Source organism: Falco cherrug, chromosome 1, assembly GCF_023634085.1.
Source record: "Falco cherrug isolate bFalChe1 chromosome 1, bFalChe1.pri, whole genome shotgun sequence".
NCBI lineage: Eukaryota > Metazoa > Chordata > Aves > Falconiformes > Falconidae > Falco > Falco cherrug.
In genome coordinates, this window is record NC_073697.1 from 69,049,707 (window position 1) to 69,075,257 (window position 25,551).

Sequence of the window (25,551 nt, forward strand, 5' to 3'; positions counted from 1 at the left end):
CTGTCTCTTACCTCTTGTAACCACAGCGTAAGCAGCTGAAGAACACTTGAGTATAAGTCTTCAAAGATGCCACTGTGGCTTGTGACAATCAACCAACAAGTTTTATTCAGCAGCTTGTGTGTTTCTTACCATGAATTATATTAGTAGATAGTATGCTGGTTTAACCTTGATTGTAAGTTACATAACTGCTTCATTATTTCAGCAGTAAATTACAAGCACCTGAATTAGTCTGCTTTTATTTTTTAAGGCTGCGAAGTGTTAGTCTCTTACATGACTAAATATAACTTTATGGCATGTTCTTCTGTTGTTTGGAAATCATAAGCAGCATGGTAAAGGCAAATCTGTTGAAACCTGACAAGAATTAAAATAGTTTCACTGTATATTACTCTGTGATGTCCATATGTGTTTAGAAATTTGATGATTTGCTACATTGCAGATGTTTTAAAATTGAAGCTAATCAGGGAGTCTTATTTAGCAGTTGTAGTTTGCCAATGTTGTTCTTTCTTCCTCTTCCCTCCCATATAGGCAGCATTCCAGCATAATGTTCTCCTTAGTACTGTGAAGCTTCTCTTTGGATGGCATTGCAGCAGGGTTTTTTTGTTTGTTTGTTTTTTCTTTTTCTTTCAAGTGATGCTGTAGACAGTAGCATCAGATCAGACCTATGCCCTGATACATATGGTATTTTCATTAGGAGGAATTAAATCAGAGGGAAGGATATTTCTACTGTATCTGACATGAAAGCCTTTACCTAAACTTACTACCTCTTAGCTAGCTGTTGAACACTTCACTACCTTTGTGCCTTTCATTGAGATGCATCTAGAAGTCCTGATTGCTCTGCACAGTAATTATTGTGATGCAAATATTGATAATTTTATGCAAATATCTATAGATTATAACATAAGGTTCAAAAGGTTGTTATAGTAAATACTATGGATATTTGTCCTGTTTAAGTAATTCAGCAAGTTTTAGACAAATACATAAAGATTAAAGTGAAATAGTTATACTGGTATGTCACTTCTTAATAATTTGGAATGGAAGGGGAATGGCAATGTGAGAGGCCAGAATTCCCATTACATGGAACATAAAATCTTTGTAGAATAATATTGATTCTGTTATCATTGATACTGTACTCTTAGGAGGATAGATTTGATTTAAATCAAGGAGAGTTAAACTATTAAAAAAAATCTCTGTGGTAACAAGTTTTGCCTTTTGTCACAGACTGCATATGCACACTCTTATCCTCTCATCACGCCTGTGGGGACCCTTTGGTTTGAAGCATTTCTTTCTTGTTTCTGTCACTGTTTTGGAAAAAGGACTATGCAGCTATTAACATGCAGTTTTGCCCTGCTGCTGTCAGAATGTAAGACCATTTGTCTCGTCCTTCCCTAGGTGTCGTTTGCAAGCTACAGAGTGTGCTGGAGTATGGCAGCAGCCCCCTAGATGGCAATGTGGACACATGCAGGCTCCCTGAAGAGAGAGCCATTATTGCTTCTGCTTGCCATAGACAGAACATTGTGGTAGGCTCCAGACAGAGCTTGGATGGATGCAGCTGGCTGCATTTCAAGATAGTCTATGTAATGCTGAAAATGTGGCAGACTCCTGGACCATGCAGTGTTTGACTCTGTAAGGAGGATGGCAGGGAACACAGGATTGTTTGGAAACAGAAAGGATTCAGTACTGGTAGAAGACCCTTGGGTGCGAAATAGTGATGTTTGTGGAAATCATTCCTCAGTTCACCACTTAACCTGGTGAAAAACAGCATGAAAACGTAGGGAGGAGGGTTGCATGCATAGAAGCATTGCTCTGACTTGTTTTGGAAATGGATAACTTGATTTCTATTGTACCTTTCTTAGTTCTTTGAGGCTTAGAGACTTGACAAAAAAACTAGGCAATTCAAGAATTTCCATCACTAGTGGATGCGTGGAAGGTTATGGCAAGCAGGTTTCCCTTGGACTGAGCTGTAGCTGAGCTGTGTGTCTCAGCTGCTGGAATCAGTTATTCTTTCCCAGAGTGGTCATGTCTTCTAGTCTTTCAGGCCTCCTATACTCCTTTACCTGGGAGAGCTACCTGTAAGAAGCCATAATGGACACCATCTGCTATCCTGGGTGTCTCTGTAATTTGGCAGAGTTGAACCACGCCTGGTTTAGCAGCAAAGACATGCCAAGTTTCTAGCACCCGGACTCTTTGCTGATGTTAGTGAATTATCTTTCCGGTTTTGAAGGCAATCCCAAGCCATGGGGATGGTGAGGGATGAATCTTTGGCTAGTGGTGAGAGGTTACCAAAAGCTTGATTCAACTGCCAGAAGGATGTCTGCCAAGTTGGGGCTGCAACATTAGCAGTGGCAGAGAGTTGCTTTCCTCATGACATCTCTAAACATTTATGCTCAGCTTTTATGAGAAAATTCTAACACTTGCTGATAACATTCATAGTATGCCTTTGGGGTTAGGTTTTCACATGCTGGGTTGGTGCTGGTCAGCTATGTACCATAAGATACTGGGCAGCTGTGTGATACCTTACTGTGGCTGAGCTGCTCGTGGCCTTGTGGCAAGCCTAGGAAGCATCAAAAAGCCTGCCACTGGCTCTGCTTCCAAATCAGTAACAAAGACCCTTACTTCTCAGGTGTGCTGGCCGTGATTCTAAGAGGTCATTTTCTTATGGCCTTCGGTTCCCAAAGGTGCAAGTGCTGATTTTTGTGGAGCTGATACAGAAGTTAAGTTTTGTTTCTTGCTTCCATTAGTGTCCTCCAGAATGTGTGCTGCCCTTAGAGTTTCAATAGATCTGGTGCATCTGCTTGGGAACAGCCTGGAGAACGTGACTGTTAACTTCGAGTGTCAAGGCCTCATGCTGCTGGTTAATGATGTTGAGCTGCTGTGGTGCTGTGTTGGAGCTGAAGTCGCCTGGCAGCACTGTATCTACATGTACCCCTGTTTATAAGGAAAGGCAAAGGTATCCTGGTTGCATTCAGGAAAAACCATGGAGCGTTGTGTGCGAGGAAAGGGGATAAAAAAAGACTGATGTAAAAGCCTTTATTCTAGCTGCACAGCAGTTGTAGTTGCAGAGTGGTGCACAAAGTTTAACTGGTATAAACTGGTTTACTAAAGTTACCCTTTAAAGTAGTAAGACCTGTGAACAGCCAATATCTTGGAACTATATTTGTATTTTACCTCATGAAGCCAGCACAATTTTTAATTTGTTTCTTGGACCTCTTAGAACTAGGTTTAGCACCTCGTGGAACTGCATTCTTAAAACATACCTTTGAAAAAGATGTCTCTAAAACTAAGATTTAGGAAGGGGATTTGAGGAATGCATTTGAAGCAATGTATTAGCAGGACAGGTAGAAATAGTTTCAGTTTATTTTCCCTTTGGTAAAAATGAGGATAATAAAGGGATTTTTTTTAAAAAATATTATTTTATTGTTGAAGTCAGATAGCAAGCCTTATCTAAGTATCTATGGGAAGCTTGAGCATTTCCACTTGCACAGAATTCTGAGGAAATAATACAAATAAATAGCATGAATATTGGTATAGTCCTTTGCTTATTATAGTTTTTATCCTTTCAGATTTCATAGACATTTGAATCAGTAGTTGAATATGTCCAAACATGTTTTGGAAAAATGTATAGGAATTATTCTAGTTGTAACAGAGAAATTCCGAATGAATGTCTGACCTATGAACCACTATTAGACAGAAGTGTAAAGAAAAAACAACCAAAGAAACAAGCAACCAACAAAACCCACCACCATTCCCCCAAAAATCCCTACCCAATGCTGAAATCCTTTCAGAAAAACAGTTAGTGTGTTTCTTCAGCCAAAAAGGCCTCTCAGTTACCACAGACAAGTGTAATTTGGGATTGGTGGCTTAATAATAGTAGTTGTTTGGGTGAGCAGAGATTCCCAATTCTTTACAGAAGATCAGTCCTATAAAATGCAGCCACAGACTGCTGCTGAGAAAAAACTCAATTAAGAAAGGAAATTAGTTTGGCAATTAAAAAAGCCACAGCAGTGTCTGGAAAAATGGTTGTGTGTGGGTTTTTTTGTGGTTTTGTTTTTTTTTTTGTCCTGAAAGAAAATTGATGAGATCATTTTGGCTAAAAGAAACCCATAAGTAAGGTTGCTAGAGCAAACTGTTAATGCTTTTTGTAAAATGTGAATGAAATATGTGTGAAAAGGAGAGATTTTAACTTTAGTTTATTCCCAGAACCTTTCATGTGTTTGGCATGACTGCTTTAAATACTACAAGTCATACGGGACAGCTGTTCCAACTAAGTATGTACTGTTCCCAAATTTGTTTGGTGTGATACCTGATGTTTAAAGTGATATTAAGAGGATAAGATGAACATAGTTGACTGTCCTCCTTAATTTAGCTAAGGGAAATAACGTTAGTACCTAATGTAGGATACCCTGAAACACTAAAGCAGCTCAGAAGACTCAAACACTGCTGCCAGTCAGAAAGGAATTTCATTCACAGCAGGTAAAGGATTTGCTATGCATATGTTGATATTAATCTCATTATTATGTTCTACTTTCACAGAGAGTTTGTTCACGGCCAGTTAGGTTTTGAACCTAGCTGATAATAGCTGGTTCATTCAGCATCATGGGGCATTCCCAAGGCATAACACAGACTGACATGGCAAAGACTTGACACTGTATGGGGCAGTGTTCTGTTCCTGTAGAAGATATGGTGTAAGTCATGACTTAATGCTGCAGATTTAAATACAGTGAAAATCCTTCTGAAAAGGGTTGTAAAGTTAGGTTTCACCTCATGACAGATCCTGTCCAGGAAGTTTGAAGTTGGAGAAGGAAAATTGTTATGGGACTAAACCCCAAATAAGGAGACTGGGAATAGTCTTAGGAATTAATTGGATCTAAAATTTACCAGCTGAGTAGAACGTGGCAGTTGTTTCAAAGCCAGATGAGGGCAAATAAGTCATGTTATTGTTGTATTTCCATACATTTGTTTCCAAATAACCCGTATCTTGACGAATGGGCAAAACTATGAATGAATGGTCTGTACTTTTATTGTGTTTCCTGTATTTAAGAGTCATTTCTTGGTACCTCTAGAGCACTAGGCATTACTCTCCACAGAGAATGGGAATTTCAAGAACGTCATTTGCACAGTGCCAGATACCCTAACAGAAGGTGGGGGTTCCTGAGATTGTGATTGATCTTCATTGCTCCCAAGTGAAAAAATCAGTTACATAACATATTTTATACTTAGATTAAACCTGTAGGGAATACTTGTTGAAGCGGAAAAAATATTCTTCTCAGTCATTGTTTTAAGGTACTGTATTGACACCTCAGAGATACAGCAGAAGTTCCGTGTAGCACTGTGGGCATCTTCATGCAGTCATTTCCTGCTTGCAAACTGGTGGTAACTTCTTTGTTTTGTCACAAGAGCTGTAAGGTCTTTGAAATCTTAGCCTCACACACTGCTCTTAGTGTCTGAGTTCATAACAAAGTGTAAAGAGCTGTCATTGCTGCTGGGGTTACTTGTGGTATTGTAGTAAAAAACAACTACTGAATGCACGAAAATAAGGGAAATCAATTTAACAAATTAAAACATCAGTCTTTGTAAGTGACGTGTTTGAAAAGATTGCTTTTCTCCTTTTGCTAGACATATGAGAGCACATCAAAGCTACATATTTTCTGTTGGCCTACCCCTGCCCAAGTAAGGAGATTTCATAGCATGTGTGTGTAAGGCTTTTTCCACACTGCAAGTGTAGTAGGGTTCTAGGTTGCTATGCCATGGAGCACATACCAGTCTCAATGTAATATGTCTCAAGACTGGTTTTCTGTTGACAAGTTTTGTTGTGGCTTTATTTATGCCTTTTTTCCTCTTTCTTTTGGAGAATGCTTTTGATTGCATTGGCACCAAATATTATGTCAATACTAGTCAAAATCAATTGGTAGTAAAAGGTCAAATCCATGTTCCAGGCATTTGCTAACATACGATGTGGCTCAAAGAAAGCTAATTCTAGCACCCACTGAATAAAAATTTCAAAAACATTTAAGTTCCATGTGCAGAAAAGGCTTGGGTTAAGTTTTATTCATAGTCATTCCAAGTCTCACTTGAGAATGAAATTTGAATGGCTTTGGCATTTATATTTCACGGCAGCTTTAATGGTCAGATATTTCCCCCCTGTCATGTTCTGCTCAAATGCATTTTGTGTAGAGTAGCTTCTAATATCCTCAAAGTTCACTATGAACAAAATTACCTGACTCTTCTTTCTGGTTCCTTTTTCAACAAAATCAAATTATTCATACTGATACGTTTTGCTTTCATAATGCTGGTGATTCACATCACAACACGGTGCCAGTACTATTAAAGCATTTCTGGTTAGTGGAGATCTCAGTTTCTGATATTCAAGAGATTTGATCTTTACTATCAGTAAAGACAACAAGTATTGAGTGGTTATTCAAATACTCTGTTTTAGGTATGGAAGTGGAGGTTAAACTGGAAACAATAAAATTGAAAATGCAGTAATTTTAAACAAGGCAGGAATTACTGTGTTGTTTCAACATACAGTATATGTTGCCAAAGCTCCATTTGAGTCACTTCAGTGTTTACTAGTTAAGGTGTTTTTGTTTGGTGGTTTTTTTTTAACTAAAACCCCATTCAAAACAGTAATTTTGGATAAGGAGAGGTTACCATTAATACTTTTGTACTTGTTAATAGTATTTCTGAAACATTTCTAGAAATGTTATGAGATGCTGAATGTAGTATGTTTCTTAAATAAACCTTGTCCATGTTTTCTTTCCTCTTAGGGTTTCTATAGATCTCCTTAGCTTCTTTTAATGTTTCTCTCCTTGATATCTCTACTTCCTAGAGGTGCCTTTTATGCAACCAGCGATGAGAAGAAGCTAAAGGAATTGGGGGTCTTACTGAAGCAAACTTATATGGCATATATAAATGTGTTGTCTTAGTACTTTATTTCACTTGTAGGGCATGGAAATTGAGTGTTTTTCTGAAAACTTAACAGGCAAAGTGGGGATAAAGCAGCTAAAATTTTTTAATGCATGAACTTTGGTATTGCTACCACACCATAGAGAGAACCACACATGGAGCAACTTTATAGTACTTACTTTACTATTCTCTTCCTGATCATCTGAACACTTAGTATTTTTTCACTAGAATTAACCAGGCTTATCACCTCCCCACATATGTTTTATAGAAATAGTTTTTGCAAAGAACACAGGTTGCCTTCAAGCAGTGTTAGTGAACAGTAGGCGTGTCTCTGCCAAGAAAGAAAATTTTCAGGCATTATAAATAGCAGTGACATAACTTTTTCTCCCATGGGCCTACATCAACTTTAAGTTTTCATTTTTGCATAACTTATATTTTGCAGAATTGAAGCACAGTAGGGTTTTTTTGCCTTGTGACACTTCAGGAACCCACAGTCCAAAATTGAGAGCAGTAAGAAAAAAGTATGTATGGCAGTGCTGTTGTGTAAATGTATGCGATCCAAATCAAAAAATTATGGGGCTAGTGGTTTTGTGAAAGGGAACCATGGAGTGCTTTCTGCATCTTGCTAACTTCCATACCCTACTGAGCATAGTTCAGCACTTAGAGCCAAGTTCTGCCCTCTGATGTGCACACTTGGCTCTTGTTTCTATCTGAGGCATGTGCATCTGAGACCAATACTTGGCTATTATTTCAAACAGACAAGTGAAGAATGAGTAATGCATACATGTTGCAAATTGAACAAATGGCATGAGTAAAATTGCGTATTTAATTTAAGAATAAATTATTTTTCCTTTGGAGCATTTGATATGCCTCTGGTGTTCTGGTCTTGTTTTTCCTGTTTCAGTCCTGTGAGGAGTAAGTGTTTAACTTGTAGAGCTTCTGCTGCTTATGACCACATAACTGAGAAGTTAATATTCATTTAGATTGTCATGTTAACAACGATAAACAATCCTGATCTGGGTTCATTTGTGTATTTGTCCAACTGAATTCTGTTTTTCAGGAAGAAACATTTTTAGGGGAAGGTAATTTTATTATTCTGTAGGTTTTTTGTTTATTTTGAACTGTATGTGCCACATTACTGATATGAATATATTTGTATATGCATGCTCAGTGGCTTGCAGTGGTCCAGCTGTGGAGCTTGCCTCTAGACTCTGAGGCTTTTACTTTCTCTGTTCTGCAAAGTGTCCTTCCCTAAGGTTTCATGCAGCGTTGGTTTTTTGCATTCCGTAGTGGCACTGAAGTGACCTTCTTCAACCAGCACATAGGGTTGGTCCACTGCCATGGCAGGGCAAGGTGCAGAATGGGATGCCTGGCAGAGAGCTGAGACAGGAGGTGGAGGAGACTGTTGTCTCTCAACAGCAGTTACCTGTTTCCTAATAGAGAGAAAGCCAGGCTAGATGGACTCATTTCAGTCCACAGATCAGTTTGACCATGCCCATGCTGCTAAACCTCTGGAGTTACCTAGTGGAATATTGTAGAGGGCGTAGAGATTTACTGGCATTGCTGGCCAATGTCTGGAAATGACAGTTGCTATACAGCATTATACTCCCAAGAAGAAATTTATAAAGTATCAAGAAAGCAGAAGGAATATGAGCAACTTTTCTTGCTTTTAAAATGTATTATTTTTCCCTCCTCTCCCTTGCTCCTCTCCCCTCTTTCCCCCACTCCTACTTTCTCAGCCATGAAGACTTTGAATTTATATCGGGGACCCGCATGCGCAAGCTGGCTCGAGAAGGACAAAACCCGCCAGAAGGCTTCATGGCTCCTAAGGCTTGGACTGTGCTGACAGAATACTACAAATCCTTGGAGAAGGCTTAGGCCTCTTATTAACTGCAGATCAACCTTTGACGCCTGATTTATTTACGAGAAGGGGACCACACAGTCACCATTCATGTTGCTTTGTTGTGGTGTCTGTCAGGAAGTTCCTCTCTGAAAACAGACTCTTTCTCCTTAACTTAGCATCATTCTTTGCCTGGTCTTATGGGTTCTATTATGTCCTGGCACCTAACTAGCTGCTGGTTTTAATGTCTTCTCTTTTATTACAGTTAATATTCTTGCAGTAGGATTTTTAACTCTTGTCTTTTTTTATATTTTACTGCCTCTGTCCTATAAGTTCTGCAGCTGTTAAATAGATGCAGCATTTTTCACATGTTATTTAAAGTGCTGAGTAGTGTCTGGTTTTAGTAGTTTGTAGGAGAAAAAGTAATGATTAGACCCTTAACTATGGATAGATTATCTATAAATCAAAAAAGTAAATACGTTCTAAAAATCTGTAAAAGTGTCCTCATCTTTATCTCATAATCATCTCCAGAAGCACTTAACATTAATTTCTCACTATATGTAATGAAAAAGCAGATTTTTTTAAAAATGTTGCATAATTAAACTTTTTTTGCTTTCTTTGTTTAGTTTTGGAGTTCATTGAGTTGTCTGGTGATTTTGTTCTGCTTTGGACCTGTAGAGATGGCCAAGTAATGAATAAAAGAAAATATCTGTTTTTCACTTTTAATTGATAATTAATTAATCTAGGTAATTGGGTTTATATGTGCTTGTTGCCATAGGTGTCAGTAGGGAATGCTGTATTTTATTTGATAAAAGTTGCCAGATTTTGATTCCAAATATACTTGTTCAGCCTTCTACAACTTTAAACAAAATATGACAGACCAACCTTGAATTCATGTGTCATTGTTGCAAAAAAATTTTTTTAAAAAAATCCTTAGATCTTGGCATTCCCTAACAAACACTTTGTCCTGAGGTTAATTTTCTAGGTTTTTTCCAAGTGTCCGAAGAATAATCTCTCAGTTCAGATTTGCTTGCTTGAAAGACAAAGCATATGTTCTTCAAGAACTCCTAAAAAATCCTGAAGTTGGTGAATTCGGTATGTGAAACACTAACTGCTAAAGGAAAACATAAAAAAAAAAATGAACACCCCCCCCCACACACACACCCCCCACAGTTCTTTAAATGTAGAGTAACACTGACCTATTGGGATCTTTTGAAGCATTTGCAAGTAACCCTTCTTAACCTATTAGCTATAAACTGTCTCATACCCTTACCACAGAAACTTATTTTTCTGTTGTTAAACAATGTATATAGGAGGAACTGCTGATATGGCCTGCTAGTGAGCCTGGATGAAGCATATGTTCGTCTAGAGTTTTTTTGGACAGAGGGCAGGTTGTGATGATGTGTAATGAATGTGATGATTGCTACTTGCAGTATCTACTTGTTCACAGTAGTATTTAAGACAAATGTTTTGAGAATTACTTCCTTCTCTTTTCTTCCTCTGTCTCTTCAAAGAGATGTAGGAAGTATCTTTTAATGGGATTCTTACCTCTGATAGAAGGTAAAGCAGAATTGGGAAAAGACAAGAGGCATATTTATTAGCTAACCACAACAATTACTTGAGACTGTGTTTTGGTGCTTTAAAGCTTATTTCTTCAGAACTGCTGAACAGATTTTCTTCAAACTTGGCTTTCTTTTTAGATTGTATCAATATGTAGAATGTGTGAAATCCAGAAGAAAGAGTCAGTTCATCTGTTTGCAGCTGTTCATGCAAAACTTCAAATTTAACTATGAAGATGAACAAGAGTTATCAGCTGCTAAATTGGGATTTGCTATTGGGAGTTTGCACTCTTTGCTGTCAGGTTTGATTCTTCTGCTAGCTATGATGAAAGGTAATAAAAATATTTTGGCAGAATACAGGTGAAAGTATATAGAAGTCAATGTTTTAAAAATGCTACATGTAGTCCAGAAAATAAGTGGGAGTGGTAAGCATGAATGTGAATCAACCTGTAAAGTTAATTTAGAAGCAGGAATGCCTTCAAGCAAATTAATACAGCTATAAAAAGCAGATCTAGTTTTCATACTTAGCTGGTTTGATGCTGAGGCCCTGTTGTTAGAGTGCTTCTGGAAAGCATTCCTTGCAAAGCTCTGTATTAAAGAAGCTTTCAGGTTTATTCTAAATTTTAGCCAACAGCCGTGGCATTCCCAGCGTAATGCTGATTAAGAACAGGAGCATCTGGCTGATTTGTGGGCAGAGCTTGCTCTATACAACAGTATTTTCCTGTATCATATGAGTTTTATCTGTAGAGTTCAAATTTTATCTCTTGTCTGCAGCCACCTTATTTAAGGAAGCTGTACTTCCAGGAAAAGGCTACCCCACAAACTGTTCGTTTGCCAGTGTGTCTCTTTCTTTAGCTTTTCTCTCAGTGCATAGCATTGTCAGTTGGCCAGTCCTAACATTCTGTTTTTAACAGTAGGTTCCCCTTTATTAAGGGTGCTATGTTGTTTGAGGTCTTCTGAGACAACAGTTGGGTATCTTCAAGGAGGCAGTAACAAGGACTAAGGAGATAATGGTTGTTGCACCCAACACCTGTCTTCCCACACCTGCTCTGTCACCAAAGAGCAGTGACCTCAGGAACACACCGTACAAAAGTAATAATACTCTTGAACCATGTGAATGGATATGGGGACAAGCCTGACTTAACTTTCCAGTGGGGAAAAAATATAATTCCATTGTCTTATTTCTTCAGTTCGTAAAAACAACTGCCTTTTTTATTTTATTTTTTTTTCAAACTGGAAAAATAGAGGTATCATGAATCTAAGCAGTTATATAGGTGTGTTCTTTTCTTATGAAGAACGGCAAAATTAAATCTTCAAGTATGTCCTTTTTCTAAAGGTCACTTTGCTTTAACAGTCAAGAAGAGTTTTACTCTGTTCATTCATCTACCCTGTAAAAGGTTCTTTACCTGGTACTCGTGCCCAGAATAATTTACAGCTATTATCCTGTGCTTTTGTATGGTCTCAGGATGATTATTCACTTCTAGTTGATCGTTCTGAGGTATTGGGCATGTGATGTATGAAAGCAATAACACCCTTGATCCGTATGGCTGATACAAGGACAATGTGGATCCAGTTTTCCAAAATACAGGGATTAATGAGGTAGGTGGAGATTGCCAAGCCCTAATCCTTGGGATTAAATGAATGGTACAAAATTACTACCTCTCCTAGGTGACAGTAATAATTTCAGATGACTTTGATTCCTGCAGTACCTGTGAGCAGCTTAAGAAAAAGGCAAATTGTTTTTTTTAAGAACCTCATGGCTGAGAATTCTGTTTTCCTATGTGAGCTCCTGTATGCCTGTTTTTGACTAACGTGAGTATTCAGGGTATATTTTCAAGTAAGGATCTACACATTGTGATTGAAAAATAGTAGATGAATTCTAAGGATGATTACTTCTCCCCTTTTTTTCTTTCAAGAGGGGATCTGAGCACTAACAACTCAGTAAACCATCAGAAATGTGAAATGGGAAATAATAGACCAGGTCACAGTGGGTTTTTAGATGCAGTTTGGAGCTAACCAAGCTTGTAAATCTGGAATAATTCAGTAGAGGTCAGGAGGGGGAGGAAATAAGTGGATGTCTTGGTGTGGTGGTGGAAATAGAACAGGGCTACCATGAACTGTGTAGCCAATACTGTAATTGGTTTGGGTTTGGACCTCCCTTGCATTTCATTTTTCCTTAATGTCAAAAAGTTCCACAGGTAGGTCACATGGAGGGTTAAACTTACTGCCTTTCCATACTGCAAAAAGAATAAAAATTAATTTGAGCATCCTGATCAAATACCAACAGAGTAGCCCAGATCCTTTTCCCTTCCTGATGTACTAAATGTGCTAATGTATTACTCTGTTCCCCTGTAAATGCTGACAGCTTCAAAAACAATAACATCCCCTATATCTCTGGTCATGAGCCTTTAAGCTTTTGTGCTAGGCACTGTAGGAACACAGAAAAAAACTCTCATCTCTGCTTCTCTGTGAGTCAGAAGATGAGTTTAATGCATCTATGGCACCATCTCCAAAGACAGGGAAAGGGGAAACTATTCCTTCACTTAACATAGGAGAATCCACAGGAAAAAGTAAGATGGAAACTGATTCTTCTTTTAACTTTGCATGCATGTCTGTTTGTCCATTTAGAGGGACAGGATTTACTGTGGTGCTGTAACACTAGTAAGAAATATGTAGGAATTCTCCTTAAACCTGACACAGAATCCTTTACAACCACCCATAAAATAACAGAGAATTCAACCTGGAGTAAATTGGCTGAATTAAATGCAAGAATGAAAGCAATTGATAGCTCAGAATTAGTATTTTGTTGTTCTTCATAAACTTGCCTTGGAAACTTGCTTACCAAAACTCCTCATTTAAATGCTGTTGAAGAGGAGAGTGACACTTGTTCCATTTTTTTCATGTTAAAGAGTTTTTTTTTTTACAAGGTGGAGCTGAGATGTTAGATTGCCAAGGGTAAATTTAAAGCCCCAATGGCCAATTTCTTGGATAGGAGAGTTCCTTTCCAGCAGCCAAACAGGTGTTGGGTAAACGTGGTTTAAAGGAAGACTGTGCTGATGTTTCTGCTCAGTTGTGTTATTTTACCATGGAGAAAGCCTGAGGGCTGGAATAGCAGTGTCTCTTTTAAGTTTGCTTTCTCATTCACAAAAAACTTTTAGATTATGAATATAGCTAGATTTTTACTAGGCTTTTGAAGTGTCCGTTGAAGGGTTGTCTTTATGCAAGCTCAGTGTCTGCCACTGTGGTATTAGGATTTTTAAAACCTGTATCACTTTTCATTATTTAGTCTTTATTAAAATCACTTACTTTCTTCTTTATGGGATGGGATATGTGTGCATGAGCCAGAATCACGCTTTCAGCATTTCCAGAGCTGTTTGCCCTAGAAACCTCATCTTGATATCATTTTGGAGTGGGGAAGGCAACTACACTGAAAGCTAGAAAACACTACTATAAAGCCACATCTGGAATTCTTAGACAGTAAATGGCTCCCACTTTAAACAGAGAATACAGAGATTTTTATATGCCATAAAACTCGAGGAGCCTTGGATTCAATATAAGGACTGTCACCTGACCTTCATGTTAAAATACATCTACACAATGCTTTGAAGTATGATCGTAGTCAGAATGCTACCTGTCTATGTATAAAATGATTAAAAAAAATGGTATAAATTTCAATGGGGTGGAAATAGCACCCAAGTTTTTCTTTTATCTCTGCAAACAAAGCTGTGTTGTCTGTGGAGTCCTAACTCATCACTCTAAATTGCATCATAAAGAATTGCATCATTTTGACCATATTCACTTCTTTTAATCTCATAACAGCAGTTACGATTGCAAGTAAAAGACTTGCAGCCTAAGCTGTGAGTTTTCAGTTTTTGCTGAGCACCTGCAGATCTCCACTTTCCACCCAGATGACTTGTGTCTGAATTTTTGTGGTCTAAATCACTTATTCCTGTAATGATTGACAGTAGTTTGTTGCAACAGTCGTGATGAGACAGATGAGAGACACCAGTATCCATGTGTTAATATTCCCTGAACATTATTGGTGCATTTTATTTATTACAAAACATGACATTCTGTTCAGGAGGACAAACCCACTCCCCTAACATGGAAACATTTCTCTGATTTCAGGATTGTTCCTCACAGAAAAACGTTTAGGCTTTTGTACTAGATTTCATCAGCAGCTTTCTCAAAGGCTTAAGTGGAAGCAGAAGGGACTCCTTGACCCTTAAGCATTGGGTTCAAATGGGTTGCCTGTAGAATGGAAAACTACAGCTGAGTAATAAATGGAAGGTTGTTTGTAGGATTGCTTACGTACCATTGAGTTCTGCCTTGTTTATAGTTCATCTGCCACCTATGAAGAACAATATTTTGATCATTTGATTGAATTTTTTCCAGACAGTGAAGACAATCATGAGACAAGATCATGTTTAAGCGTAAATTTCCACTAGGAAAAAGTTTAGCACTATTATAGTTTAAAATAGGATACAGTCTGAAAGATCCAGTGTTAAATGAGCAAAAATTTCCTATCATACTATGTGGCAGCAGAGCAATAAACATGCCATCAGAGTCAACATCAAAAGTACAGTGCAAAATGCAAAGTATTTTTGATACTTCTTAATTAGAGACAGTTATAACTAACTCCTCTGTTCATAATTTCTTCAAGGAAAAACACTGCTGCTTTCTGAAAACTGAAAATGTGTTTGCTTTACTTGGTAGTTAGGAGACACTCAATGGCAGTGATTCATCATAGTTTCTAATGTTTTGCTGTGAGTATTTTTAAATACATGCACACTTCTGAGCTCCACAAAGAAATGGCTTTGTTAAGAACATGAGAAAGTTTTATAATTTTTCTTTGTATACATTCTTGGCTATTTTACTTACAGTAATTTGGTCATTTTTCCTTCTGTGCAAAGGAAAAAAAAAAGTCTCGTAAAGATCAACCTTATGTAGAGAATGGCTACAGAATTTTCATCAATTGTTAAAACACCTATAGCTGTTTTCCTTTTCATACAGACTTTTGGTTCAGGGATGTCCTTAGTTCATATTATGAAGATTTCTTGAAGAAAAGTGTGTTTAAAAATGGTGAGTTGCTGGTGGAGAATTCCAGCATAGCCTCATTCAAGTACTGGCAATAAAAGACCATGTCTTGTAATAAGTAATTCTTTTTGTTGTGGTTTAACCCCAGCCAGCAACTAAGCCCCATGCAACCACTTGCTCCCTCCCTCCATGTGGGATGGGGGAGAGAATCAGAAGGGTAAAAGTGAGAAAACTTGTGGGTTGAGATAAAGACAGTTTAATAGGTAAAGCAAAAGCTGCACACAAGCAAAGCAAAAGAAGGAATTCCTTTGCTGCTTCCCATGGGCAGGGAGGTGTTCAGCCATCCCCAGGAAAGCAGGGCTCCATCACACATAACAGTTACTTGGAAGACAAAATGCCATAATTCTTTGCATCCTCCTTTTCATCCTTTTCCCCCCAGGTTTATATGCTGAGCATGATATCCTATGGTATGGAATATAATCTGTTGGAAAAATGAAAGAGTGACATTGGCCATAGGCTTGCCAAGCTGGTGCGGGGGCCTCTAAACTAATGGTGATAGTGGAGAGGAACACCAATGTGTGGAGTGGAGGAGGGGTTGTTGCCCTCTATGTCGGTGACCATCTGGAGCGCATGGAGCTCTGTCTGGGGGTGGATGAGGAGCTGACCGAGAGCTTATGACTTAGGATCAAAGGGAAGGCAGGGACAGGAGACATTGTTGTGGAGGTCTGCTACAGGCCACCCGGCAAGGAAGACTGAGCGGATGAGGCCCTCTCTAGGCAGACAGGAAACACCTCACGTTCACAAGCTCTAGTCCTCATGGGGGACTTCAGCCACCCCGATACCTGTTGGAGGGACCACACAGCAGGGCCTAATCAATCTAGGAGGTTCCTGGAATGTGCTGATGTTAACTTCTTTGTCCAAGCGATAGAGGAGCAAGGAGGAGAGATGCCGTGTTGGACCTTGTTCTCAGCAATGAGGAGGGTCTGGTGGGGCATGTGAATGTCAAGAGCAGCCTTGGGTGCAGTGACCATGAAACAGTCAAGTTGAAGATCCTTAGGGCAGCAAGGAGGGCACACAACAAGCTCGCTACCCTGGATTTTGGCAGAGCTGACTTTGGACTTTCCACGGATCTGTTTGGTAGAGTACCATGGGATAGAGCCCTGGAGGGAAGAGGCACCCAGGGAAGTTGGTTAATAGTCAGGGATCACCTCCTCCAAGCTCAGGAGCGGTGCGTTCCAACACTGAGGAAGCTGGGCACAAAAGCCAGGAGGGACCTGGGGATCTACAGGCTGGTCAGTCTCACGGAGCAGATCCTCCTGGAAGCTATGCTAAGGCACATGGAAAATAAGGTGGTGATTGGTGATAGCCAATAAGGGCAAATTGTGCCTGACAGATTCGGTGGCCTTCTACAAGCATGTTACAGAGTTGGTGGATAAGGGAAGAGGAAAAGATGTCATCTGCCTGGATTTGTGCAAAGCTTTTGATACTGTCCCACATGACATCTGTGTCTCTAAACTGGAAAGACACAGATTTGATAGGTGGACCATTTGGTGGGTAAGGATTTGGCTGGAGGGTTGCACTGGAAGAGTTGCAGTCAATGGCTCAATGTGCAAGTGAAGACCAGTGATGAGTGGTGTTCCTCAGGGGTCAGTACTGTGACTCGCGCTGTTTTAACATCTTTGCCATTAACATGGACATTGAGTTCGAGTGAGTCCAGAGGAAGGTCACGGAGATGATGAGAGGGCTGGAGCACCTCTCCTATGAAGACAGGCTGAAGGAGTTGGGGTTGTTCAGCCTGGAAAAGAGAAGGCTTTAGGGAGCACTTACAGTGGCCTATGAATACTTAAGTGGGCTTATAAGAAAGATAGAGACAGAATTTTTAGTAGTGCCTTTAGTGACAAAATAGGGTAGATTTAGATTAGATATAAGGAAGAAGTTCTTTACTGTGCGGGTGGTGAAACACTGCCACAGGTTGCCCACAGAAGCTGCGGGTGCCCCATCCCTGGAGGTGCTGAAGGCCAGGTTGGATGTGGATTTGAGCAACCTGGTCTAGTGGAAGGTGTCCCTGCCTGTGGCAGGGGTTTGGAACTAGATGGTCCTTAAGGGCCCTTCCAACCCAACCCATTCTATGATTCTCTAATTCTAATATCCCTTTGGTCAGTTGGGGTCAGCTGTAGCAGCTGTGTCCCCTCCCAATTTCTTGGACACCCCAAGCCTTCTTGCTGGTGGGGTGGTGTGAGAAGCAGAAAAGGCTTTGAGACTGTGTAAGCACTGCTGAGCACTGACTAAAGAATCCCCGCGTTACCAATGCTGTTTTCAGCACAAATCCAAAACATAGCCTATACTAGCTACTATTAAGGAAGTCTACCCCAGCCACAACCAGCACGCTTTCAAAGGAATATTATGCCTTTTCTAAAATTATAGTTGAGATATAAATGGAAATTCAAAGCAGTATGTTCTGTCTAAAAGATGTGCAGAAAGAAATGGATATTCTTCAGTCAGTGGTTTTCTGGATAAGAAAAAGCTTCCTTTTCACATTTTAATGAACTTGAAAAATAAACCATAAATGTCCTAATCTTTCTATGTGCATCCTTAAAATTGTGTCTTGATGAGGGAGCAATGTGTTTTATCTCTTATTCAACCAGTTACGCTGTCTTCAGGTTTAGGATTTGCTGAATATTGGCAGTGAACTGAAAATCATGGTCTATCTAGACCAATCCTACACTAGACAATTTCAGACAAGTAAACTCATGTTTTCATTTAGTCACACTTAACTGACATTTTTCACCTGTATGTAACTTGCAACAACACCTCATTTCAGTTTTTCTTCATAACTGTGTAACTAATGAAAGAAAATTCAAACCATTCTTGGTTTGATTAATGTCTGTATATCTTGAAACTAATGCTAAATAAATAGGTGCCTTTCCACATTAATTTTGTGATGTTAACTCTGGAAGACATCACTGATGTTCATCAATGTGAACTTGAAGAAGATCTGGCTGCCTGTGGAGAAATTAATTTGATTGTTTTGAGAGCCTGCAGAGCGTGTGCTGACTCTCCTCTCTCTAAGTCTGTGACTGAATGCTGGAACACACAGGTCCTTTTTGTTTTGAAAAAAGGGGTAAGTCACTGATTTCTTAAATGTGACACAATGGGGGTTTCCAAAGAAATAGATTTATCTTAACTAACCAAATAAAGACAAAAACATGGCTTACAAAATGATCAGTACAAATTAGAGAAGACCTGCCCGCTAAAACCCAGACATTTGTGCCTGTGTTCATCCCCAGGGAGACTACCACTAATGTGAAGAATTCCAGCATTGAAGAGGATTTTATGTAGTATGAATTTATTATGCATTTCATGGTTCCTGTGGAATTTTCAATGTCTGCTCAATCTCCATGTGCAATTTTAATAAAATATGTGCTCATAGTGCATTCTGCTCTTATATCTTTTTCTTCCTTTTCTCATAAAATACTCTGTTATTGTTTCAGGCTGAAAATTTTCTCGACTTGGATGTGCTGAGGAAGCATCGCAGTTTGCAGGGGAACTCATGCAGTTTATAGTTTCATCAGGCAGCCGTGAAAAATATGAAAGAAGAGGCTGGAGAGTATTCTGAGATGATGGAGTTTCTGATTTTGGTCAGGGCCACTATAAGAGGGACCTACAATCTTTTTTTCGTTTGCAGACTACTACAGGTGTGTAGGGTTTTTCTGTTTGGTTGGGGTTTTCTGTTTGGTTGGGGTTTTTTTTTTGTTTTAGTAAGCATTAGTCAACCTGTAATCTTGGTATTGTTTAGTTACCTTCTGAGGTTCCTTTAGTGGAAGTGCAGTTCACAAGTTAAAAACCATTGCTCTAGAATAACAGTTAATGTTTTCTTGAAGTTTGTCTATATAAAATTATGAAGTACAGAGGCATTCAAAGAGACAAGAATAAAAATAAAAGGGAAGAATAACAGAAGATTATAAGTGGAGCAGGCAGTATTTGAGGGGTTAACGTGTTCCGATTTGGGCCAAACTCCGTTTTACATCCACCACATACAAAAAAGTTGCTGGTGTATGTTGATTCTCTGGGTTTGTACATTACTACAAATGCAGGTAAAAACACGGTGTAAAGCTAAGACAACAGCTCCAAACCCCCCAAGGCTTAGAAGGCAAGCATCTGAAGGGAAGATGACTCTTGCCTTCCCGTTAAAGAAGAGGAGCAAAAGAGGAACTGAGACCCTGAACTTTGGGACTGGATCTCTTGTACATTAGATATGGAGTTAGAGCCAAGGCAAATACCACTACTTTATCTGGTGGAAGGTTCATCTGTAATAGTCTTGTGTACACAAAATGCTGAACATTATCGGTGTAAGAAGAAATCATGTAGACTACTAATTTTCTTCCACTTGGTTTTCTCATTTGAAAAGCAAGCATTGTCTGTCGTGTCATTGCTGCCTTAACCTTGGCTGCTTTGGGATTATTTTTCTTGGGCTTGATGGCCTTGACCTTTCATATTTAGGGTTTACCTAGACTCTAGATATCTTTGTGGGGCTCTAGGAGCTGGTTCTCTTTGGAGTCTCAGTTGCTTTCTCACTGTAGCAGATGCTGGATCTCTTTCACAGGCAGATTTTTTTGGGTTTTCAGAGCATGCTTTTCAGTGAGCTTTGCTATTTTTACTATCTCTGGAGCATGTTTTTGTGGTCTGTGGTTTTTGGGGTGTGAGTTGGTTTGGTTTTTGCTTCCCCCTCATATTTGTGGAGCTGAAAGCAACAGTTATGGTAGTATGAACCAAAGTGTCCTAGTTCACCATCTTGCTATGCTTCTGCTGCTGTTTTTCATGCCACAGCTTCCAGTCAAGAGCCTAATTGCTGAGAAACAGAGAAAGCCTTGATACTGTGTAAGCACTGTCCAGCAATAACCAAAATATCCGTGTGTAACCAATACAGTTTTAGTCACAAATCCAAAATGGAGCGCCATTATGGGCTGCTGTAAAGAAAGTTAACCATCCCCACTGAACTCAGTAAACCTTGCTGCTTAACTCAAGCTGTGAAGGCTGGAGCAGCTCCAGCTCCAGAAATCCTGCTATTTTTCCATATTGGGCAGAAACCTCTCTTCTATTGTAGACAGAGAGATGGCAAAGGTAGCTGTGATTGCTTGTGACTACTTCCACATGCTACTATCTCTACTTCCACATGCTTCTACCTCTACTTCTATATGCTTCTATCTATGGAACACCAAGTGGCAAGGTAAGTTGTGAAGCCTGCTGAAAGAATTTGTGCTAAATCTGGAAGTAGAGCACTGCAATTATTTGCAGAAAGATTTTTATTCTTGCTATGATGTATCACTTTGTTAATACAACAGTCAGAATGGTTTCTCCTCAGAAATGAAGAAAAACAGTATGAGCTTAAGTGACATGGAAGTAACTGAAGTTCTGAACAGAAATTAAGAAAGTGAGGAGCTCTGAATTACTTTTCTCTTAATGTCTTTTAATAATACATACTACATCTTCTGACCTCATCTCTCCATTGTTCTATATTTTGTTTTCTCTAATGCTTCTATGATGAGCAAAATGGATCAAAGAGTTTTTGTTTGCTACTAATCTGAGATAAAGACTGTAATTCTTCAATATTTCACAGTAAAATGATAAATAATCATGGTAGCTAGGAAAGCCTTCTTGTTTGTAGTATGACACAGTTAAGCTGCATCTGGTAGCACTTCATCTGCAAAATGTTCACAGAACTGTTCCCACATCATCCATGGTACTGATGCGCAAACTGGGTAATAATCAAAAAGATACATTTGTTACAGGCTTCACTGGAAACAAAGAGCAGAAGGGAAGCCTGCTGTTCTCCAAGTAAAAATGTACTAATCCTGCAATGAGGGGGACGACAACAGGGGAACATTAAAAATTCAAATCAGCACAAATGGGACAAAATACTAAAGGAATTTAGTGTTTTCACTAATAGGGGTCTTAAGCAGGGCTCTTTAGTAAAGAGCTGATTGCATAAAAGCTGTAAGACTGATTGCTCAAAGAACTTTGTTTTTAAACTGACTTTCAATTGTCGAAGCTCCACTGGATTTGTTTTAATCAATAGCACTTTTAAATTGTAGGAGGACAGAAAAGTGCACTTGGAAAGTGATAAGTTTCTTGATGATTTAGATTTTTCCCTTGTCTCTGGTACCATGAGTGTTTTCAACCCAACCTAAAAATACAAAGCCCAATTTGCAGGTTGATAAGCATATCTACGAGCTCTGTCACAGCGTCTCTATGGGCCTGTTCACCTTGTGCTAATTAGATGTCATTCCCAATAGGATAACAGCAGTTCTGCCCTTACTGTTCATGCTCTGGGATTAATTTAATGGGTGCAGTGCAAAATGCTACGTAGACTGCTGTGAGAACAGGCTGCTATGGGAACAGTTGGCTTAGCACGCTCTTGCCTTGGTAGACTTTCAAGCCACTTGGATCTTCTTTCTGTGGCAGTCAGTGGTGGCAGATGCCCTGTTATGTTCAGAGGTGAATCTTGTCCCTGGAAAAGTAATTTTGTAAGTGCAAAAAAAAGAGTGTTGCGGTTTCACTGCAGAAGTCAGTATTAGATCTTTTCCTGACACTGTTGAAGAGGCCTTACTGTCTTGTACACTAGAATAACTTAACTGGAAGATTGGAATATTGTCAAAAACTTAAGTCGTTGCTGAGGGATTTCTTTTTTCCCTTCTGTCCTATTTGGTAAAATTGAGCATTCTCTGTAAATACATGTAGAAGAATAAGTGTCTTCCCTTTGCAGAGTTCTGCTGAACAAGCAGGACTGTATTGGTCTTCCTCAGAATTAAATACCAGCCAGACCTGCTGTTCATATGTGACATGCTTATTTGCATCTGCTCTGATCTTTCGCCCAAACAAAAAAGCAGGAACTGCATAGGATTTAATTACGGCTTATTTAAGCTTTCTTTTATGCAGACAGTTGTGGGGTGTATATTTATCTAAGTAGAACTTTGGAAACCTGGTCCTTTCTGCTCTCCATTTTCTCTTTTTAAGAAAGTTATCTGCCCAGTGATATTTGGTTTGTTGTTGTTGTTTTGTTTTCTTCTGATAGAAGTCTACATTTAGCATAATAACATCAGGCTACTTCTGTCATAAAGTAAATAGACTATTAATTTTTATCTCACTAGAAGTTCTATGCAAAAATATTTGCATTTTTCTTTCTGAGTTATGTAGTTTCATAGGGCTCTATTTCATCTGAAGGAATTCTTATTCATCAGGGTATGAGAGGAATAAAATTAGACAAGATTCATCTTTCTCCTGTTCGATAGAGCTTTTAATTGCTTCTCAGAAGAACTTGCCAAATCTAACTTTTATTACTTTTTTTTGGGGGGGGGGCTTCTCTGGATTTTTACTAAATGATACTTATGCTTCTCACCTATAAACCAAACTGTTTTACTTGTGGCTTAACCAGTTCAATTAACGTTAAAAACAGACATGAATCTCTTGCCATCTTTAGAAGCAAATTATTTTTTTCCAAACTAAATTTGCATTCATTTATCATGTTCTGATAGTTTTCTCATTTACTGGGAATGTGCCTTAGAAATGCTAGCTTGTTTCCACAGGACACGTTGCCTGATGGGTGAGTGAGGTATACTCAGCATGATGAAATCGTGTTCCTAAATGAATTTTATCCTAATTTATGATCAAGAGGTGAATTTGTTACTGATCTTTTCTGACTTGCAGAATCAGTTCTGTAGAATTCTAGTGCTAAGTGTTCTTTAGAAGAAATCACATAACGAGAAACATGAGAGCTTTTTTTTAAAAAAAACTCTGCCTTTAATAGAAAGTTTTTCTGATACTGAAGTGACAATTGGGTGGCATATTTTTTTCCTCAATGTTGTTCAAGTTCAAGACATACTAAGGTATTTGTAAGTGTATATACAAGTATAGAGCTATAGACAGAGAGATATGTGAGAAGAGAGAAAGTATCTTAACCACAACATATGTTTTTGTTGAGTTTCATCTGTTTTCTTCAGTGACAAAGCCACAAGATGATCCCTGTTGGGATTGCAGGCTAATGCAGATCTGGAAGAATGAGCTGGATGCCATATTGCTTAATCAGCCAAGTGTTTGGTTAGCCTGGCTATTTTGTGCAGAGGACAGATGCGTAGCCCCTGGCAGAAGTAATACAACGTGAGTTTTCAGATCCTGTCATTCTTTTTCTGGTGGCAGTTGGGAAAAATATATATGCTATACAACCAAGCTTTGTGTAATGGAAGTCAGTAGTATGAAAGTCGGTGAGGAAGAGCAAACAGTATCTTTTTGGTGTTGGCATGTTTCTTGGATATTAAAGGACCTATACAGAGTATTATTTTAAGCACTTTCAGTTTGCTTACTTCAGTTGTCAAAGTTACCTAGACAAGCCTTCTAGGCCTCTTAATATTGTCATTAGAGAGCTAAGTCAACATATAACACAGAAGGGAAGCTTTTTCGAATTCAGGATGGTGTCCTCCCCGCTCAGAGAAGTACACTCAGTGTGGTTTTGCAATATTTTGTTTTAACTTAATGGTGCGTGTACAATGGCAAAGAAAGAATAGTTAATATCACTGAGAAAAGTTTTCCTGTTAAGCTAAAGGTAAAAATACTTCCACTGCTATCAGATTTTATTACTGTTCAGGATTTCATAAAGGCCGTTTTGGATTCAAGCAAAGCTCTTAACATTTTTTTCTCTTGTAATATATAGGATAGAAAAATCATGGTTTGAATTAGCTTGATATCCACAGAGAGTATAGAAAGGAAAAAGTCTGCTTTTAACTTCTATTTAATTACTTGGTAGAATTCAGTTTTATGTAATTCTACTTAATTCTGCTCTATAACACTGAGAAGTTCTGTGAGAATTAACTTTCTTAGTAGGTATAACTTTGTCCCATGCTTAGGATTTTTTTTTTTCTGTTTAAGCCAATGGCAAATCTTGAAGACATTATGTTTCTGATGATGCAAGGGTATTTTTCTCCATGTCCAGTCTTTTAATTAAGTTGCAGTACAAATGAATGGTCATGATTTCATAGGACTTGATTGCCCTTTCCTCTTATGCCAGAGAATATGCTGGCTATATTAACAAGAAAATGTTTCATACCTAAAAGTGGTAATAAAGGAGAAAATGGGAGGCTGATATGAAAGAAATCTGTGCGCACACACACAAAAAAAGCCTGTTCTGTTGCTGTATAACATAAACATCATGATTTAAAAATAATGCATTAATTAAAATGGCGTATGATCCTGGAAAGAAAAGGGTCATGTAGAACAGCGTGTAACCTCTTGAAAAATAAATCAGGATAGTTTCCTGGAATTGTTTTAGCTTGGGATCCTAATAGTACCTCTGGATAAACCTGTCCATGACACTTTTCCACCTTCTTTTGTTGTTAGGCTTCTGTCAACCCCATTTCCCTCTTTATTTTGAACTTGTGTTATGTTCTAATGTGTCCTATGATTCTGTGTTCAGGACTATTGTGGTTCAGAGGTATGAAACTTGTTATTGTGCACAAACTTAGTATTTTCTGAAGTAAAGCCTTCTGCACTTGATTATGTGCTACCATTTAATGTCCTTGATTTTGCTTAATACTTTAGATGGTTAGAACAAGTCATTGGAATACATTATTTTTGCAGCTATCTCATCCCCGTTTTATTCTTTGCCTACATGTTAAACTTCGTAACTAGATAATCTCAGAGAAAACCTTATTTGTTTAGCAATGATGGCAAAAGAACACTTTTGGAACCAAAGTGTAGCATGACAGTGGTTGTTAGAAGGGACCTTATACTTTTCTGCCTTTAAGTGCAATGGTAAAATCTGTCCCTGTATAGAAGGCTAATAAAGCCTAAATGAGAAAATCCACACTGATGGAAACGGGTGGTGCTCTGCTGACTTCATGGGAGCAATGGAAATGTACACATTTGCATTTGGCTCAGAAACCTAAAGGGCTGTGGGTCCTTGAAGGTTCAAGTGGAGAACAGGCCTTTTAGCCTGGTCTTTGCATAAGAGTGAATTTTACCCTGGGTGGATTATCCTACATAAAAGGCCTTCATCAGTTTTTACCATATGGTTAAAACACATATACATATTTTTTGTGTTACCTCCAGGCAATGTGAAGCAGCTGGTATTAATGAATAAAAATAGCCAGCAAAATCATGGCATGTGGTTGCTAGAAGGAACAATTTATAGCCAGGAGTCTTGTAGATTACTAGAAAGAAGAA

At 38.7% G+C, this 25,551-nt stretch overlaps 1 protein-coding gene across 3 annotated transcripts in view; it reads left to right on the forward strand.

The window, feature by feature from the left end:
• The window catches only part of PAPSS1 (3'-phosphoadenosine 5'-phosphosulfate synthase 1), a 48,014-nt gene extending 38,646 nt beyond the window's left edge, over positions 1 to 9,368 (forward strand). For 2 of the 3 annotated variants that reach the window (XM_055702824.1, XM_055702834.1), the window contains exon 12: positions 8,643 to 9,368. In XM_055702824.1, the coding sequence (XP_055558799.1) occupies positions 8,643 to 8,781 (139 nt within the window). In that variant the 3' untranslated portion in view covers positions 8,782 to 9,368. The other variant, XM_055702843.1, reaches the window with a different exon arrangement.
• The last annotated feature ends 16,183 nt before the right edge of the window (positions 9,369 to 25,551 follow it).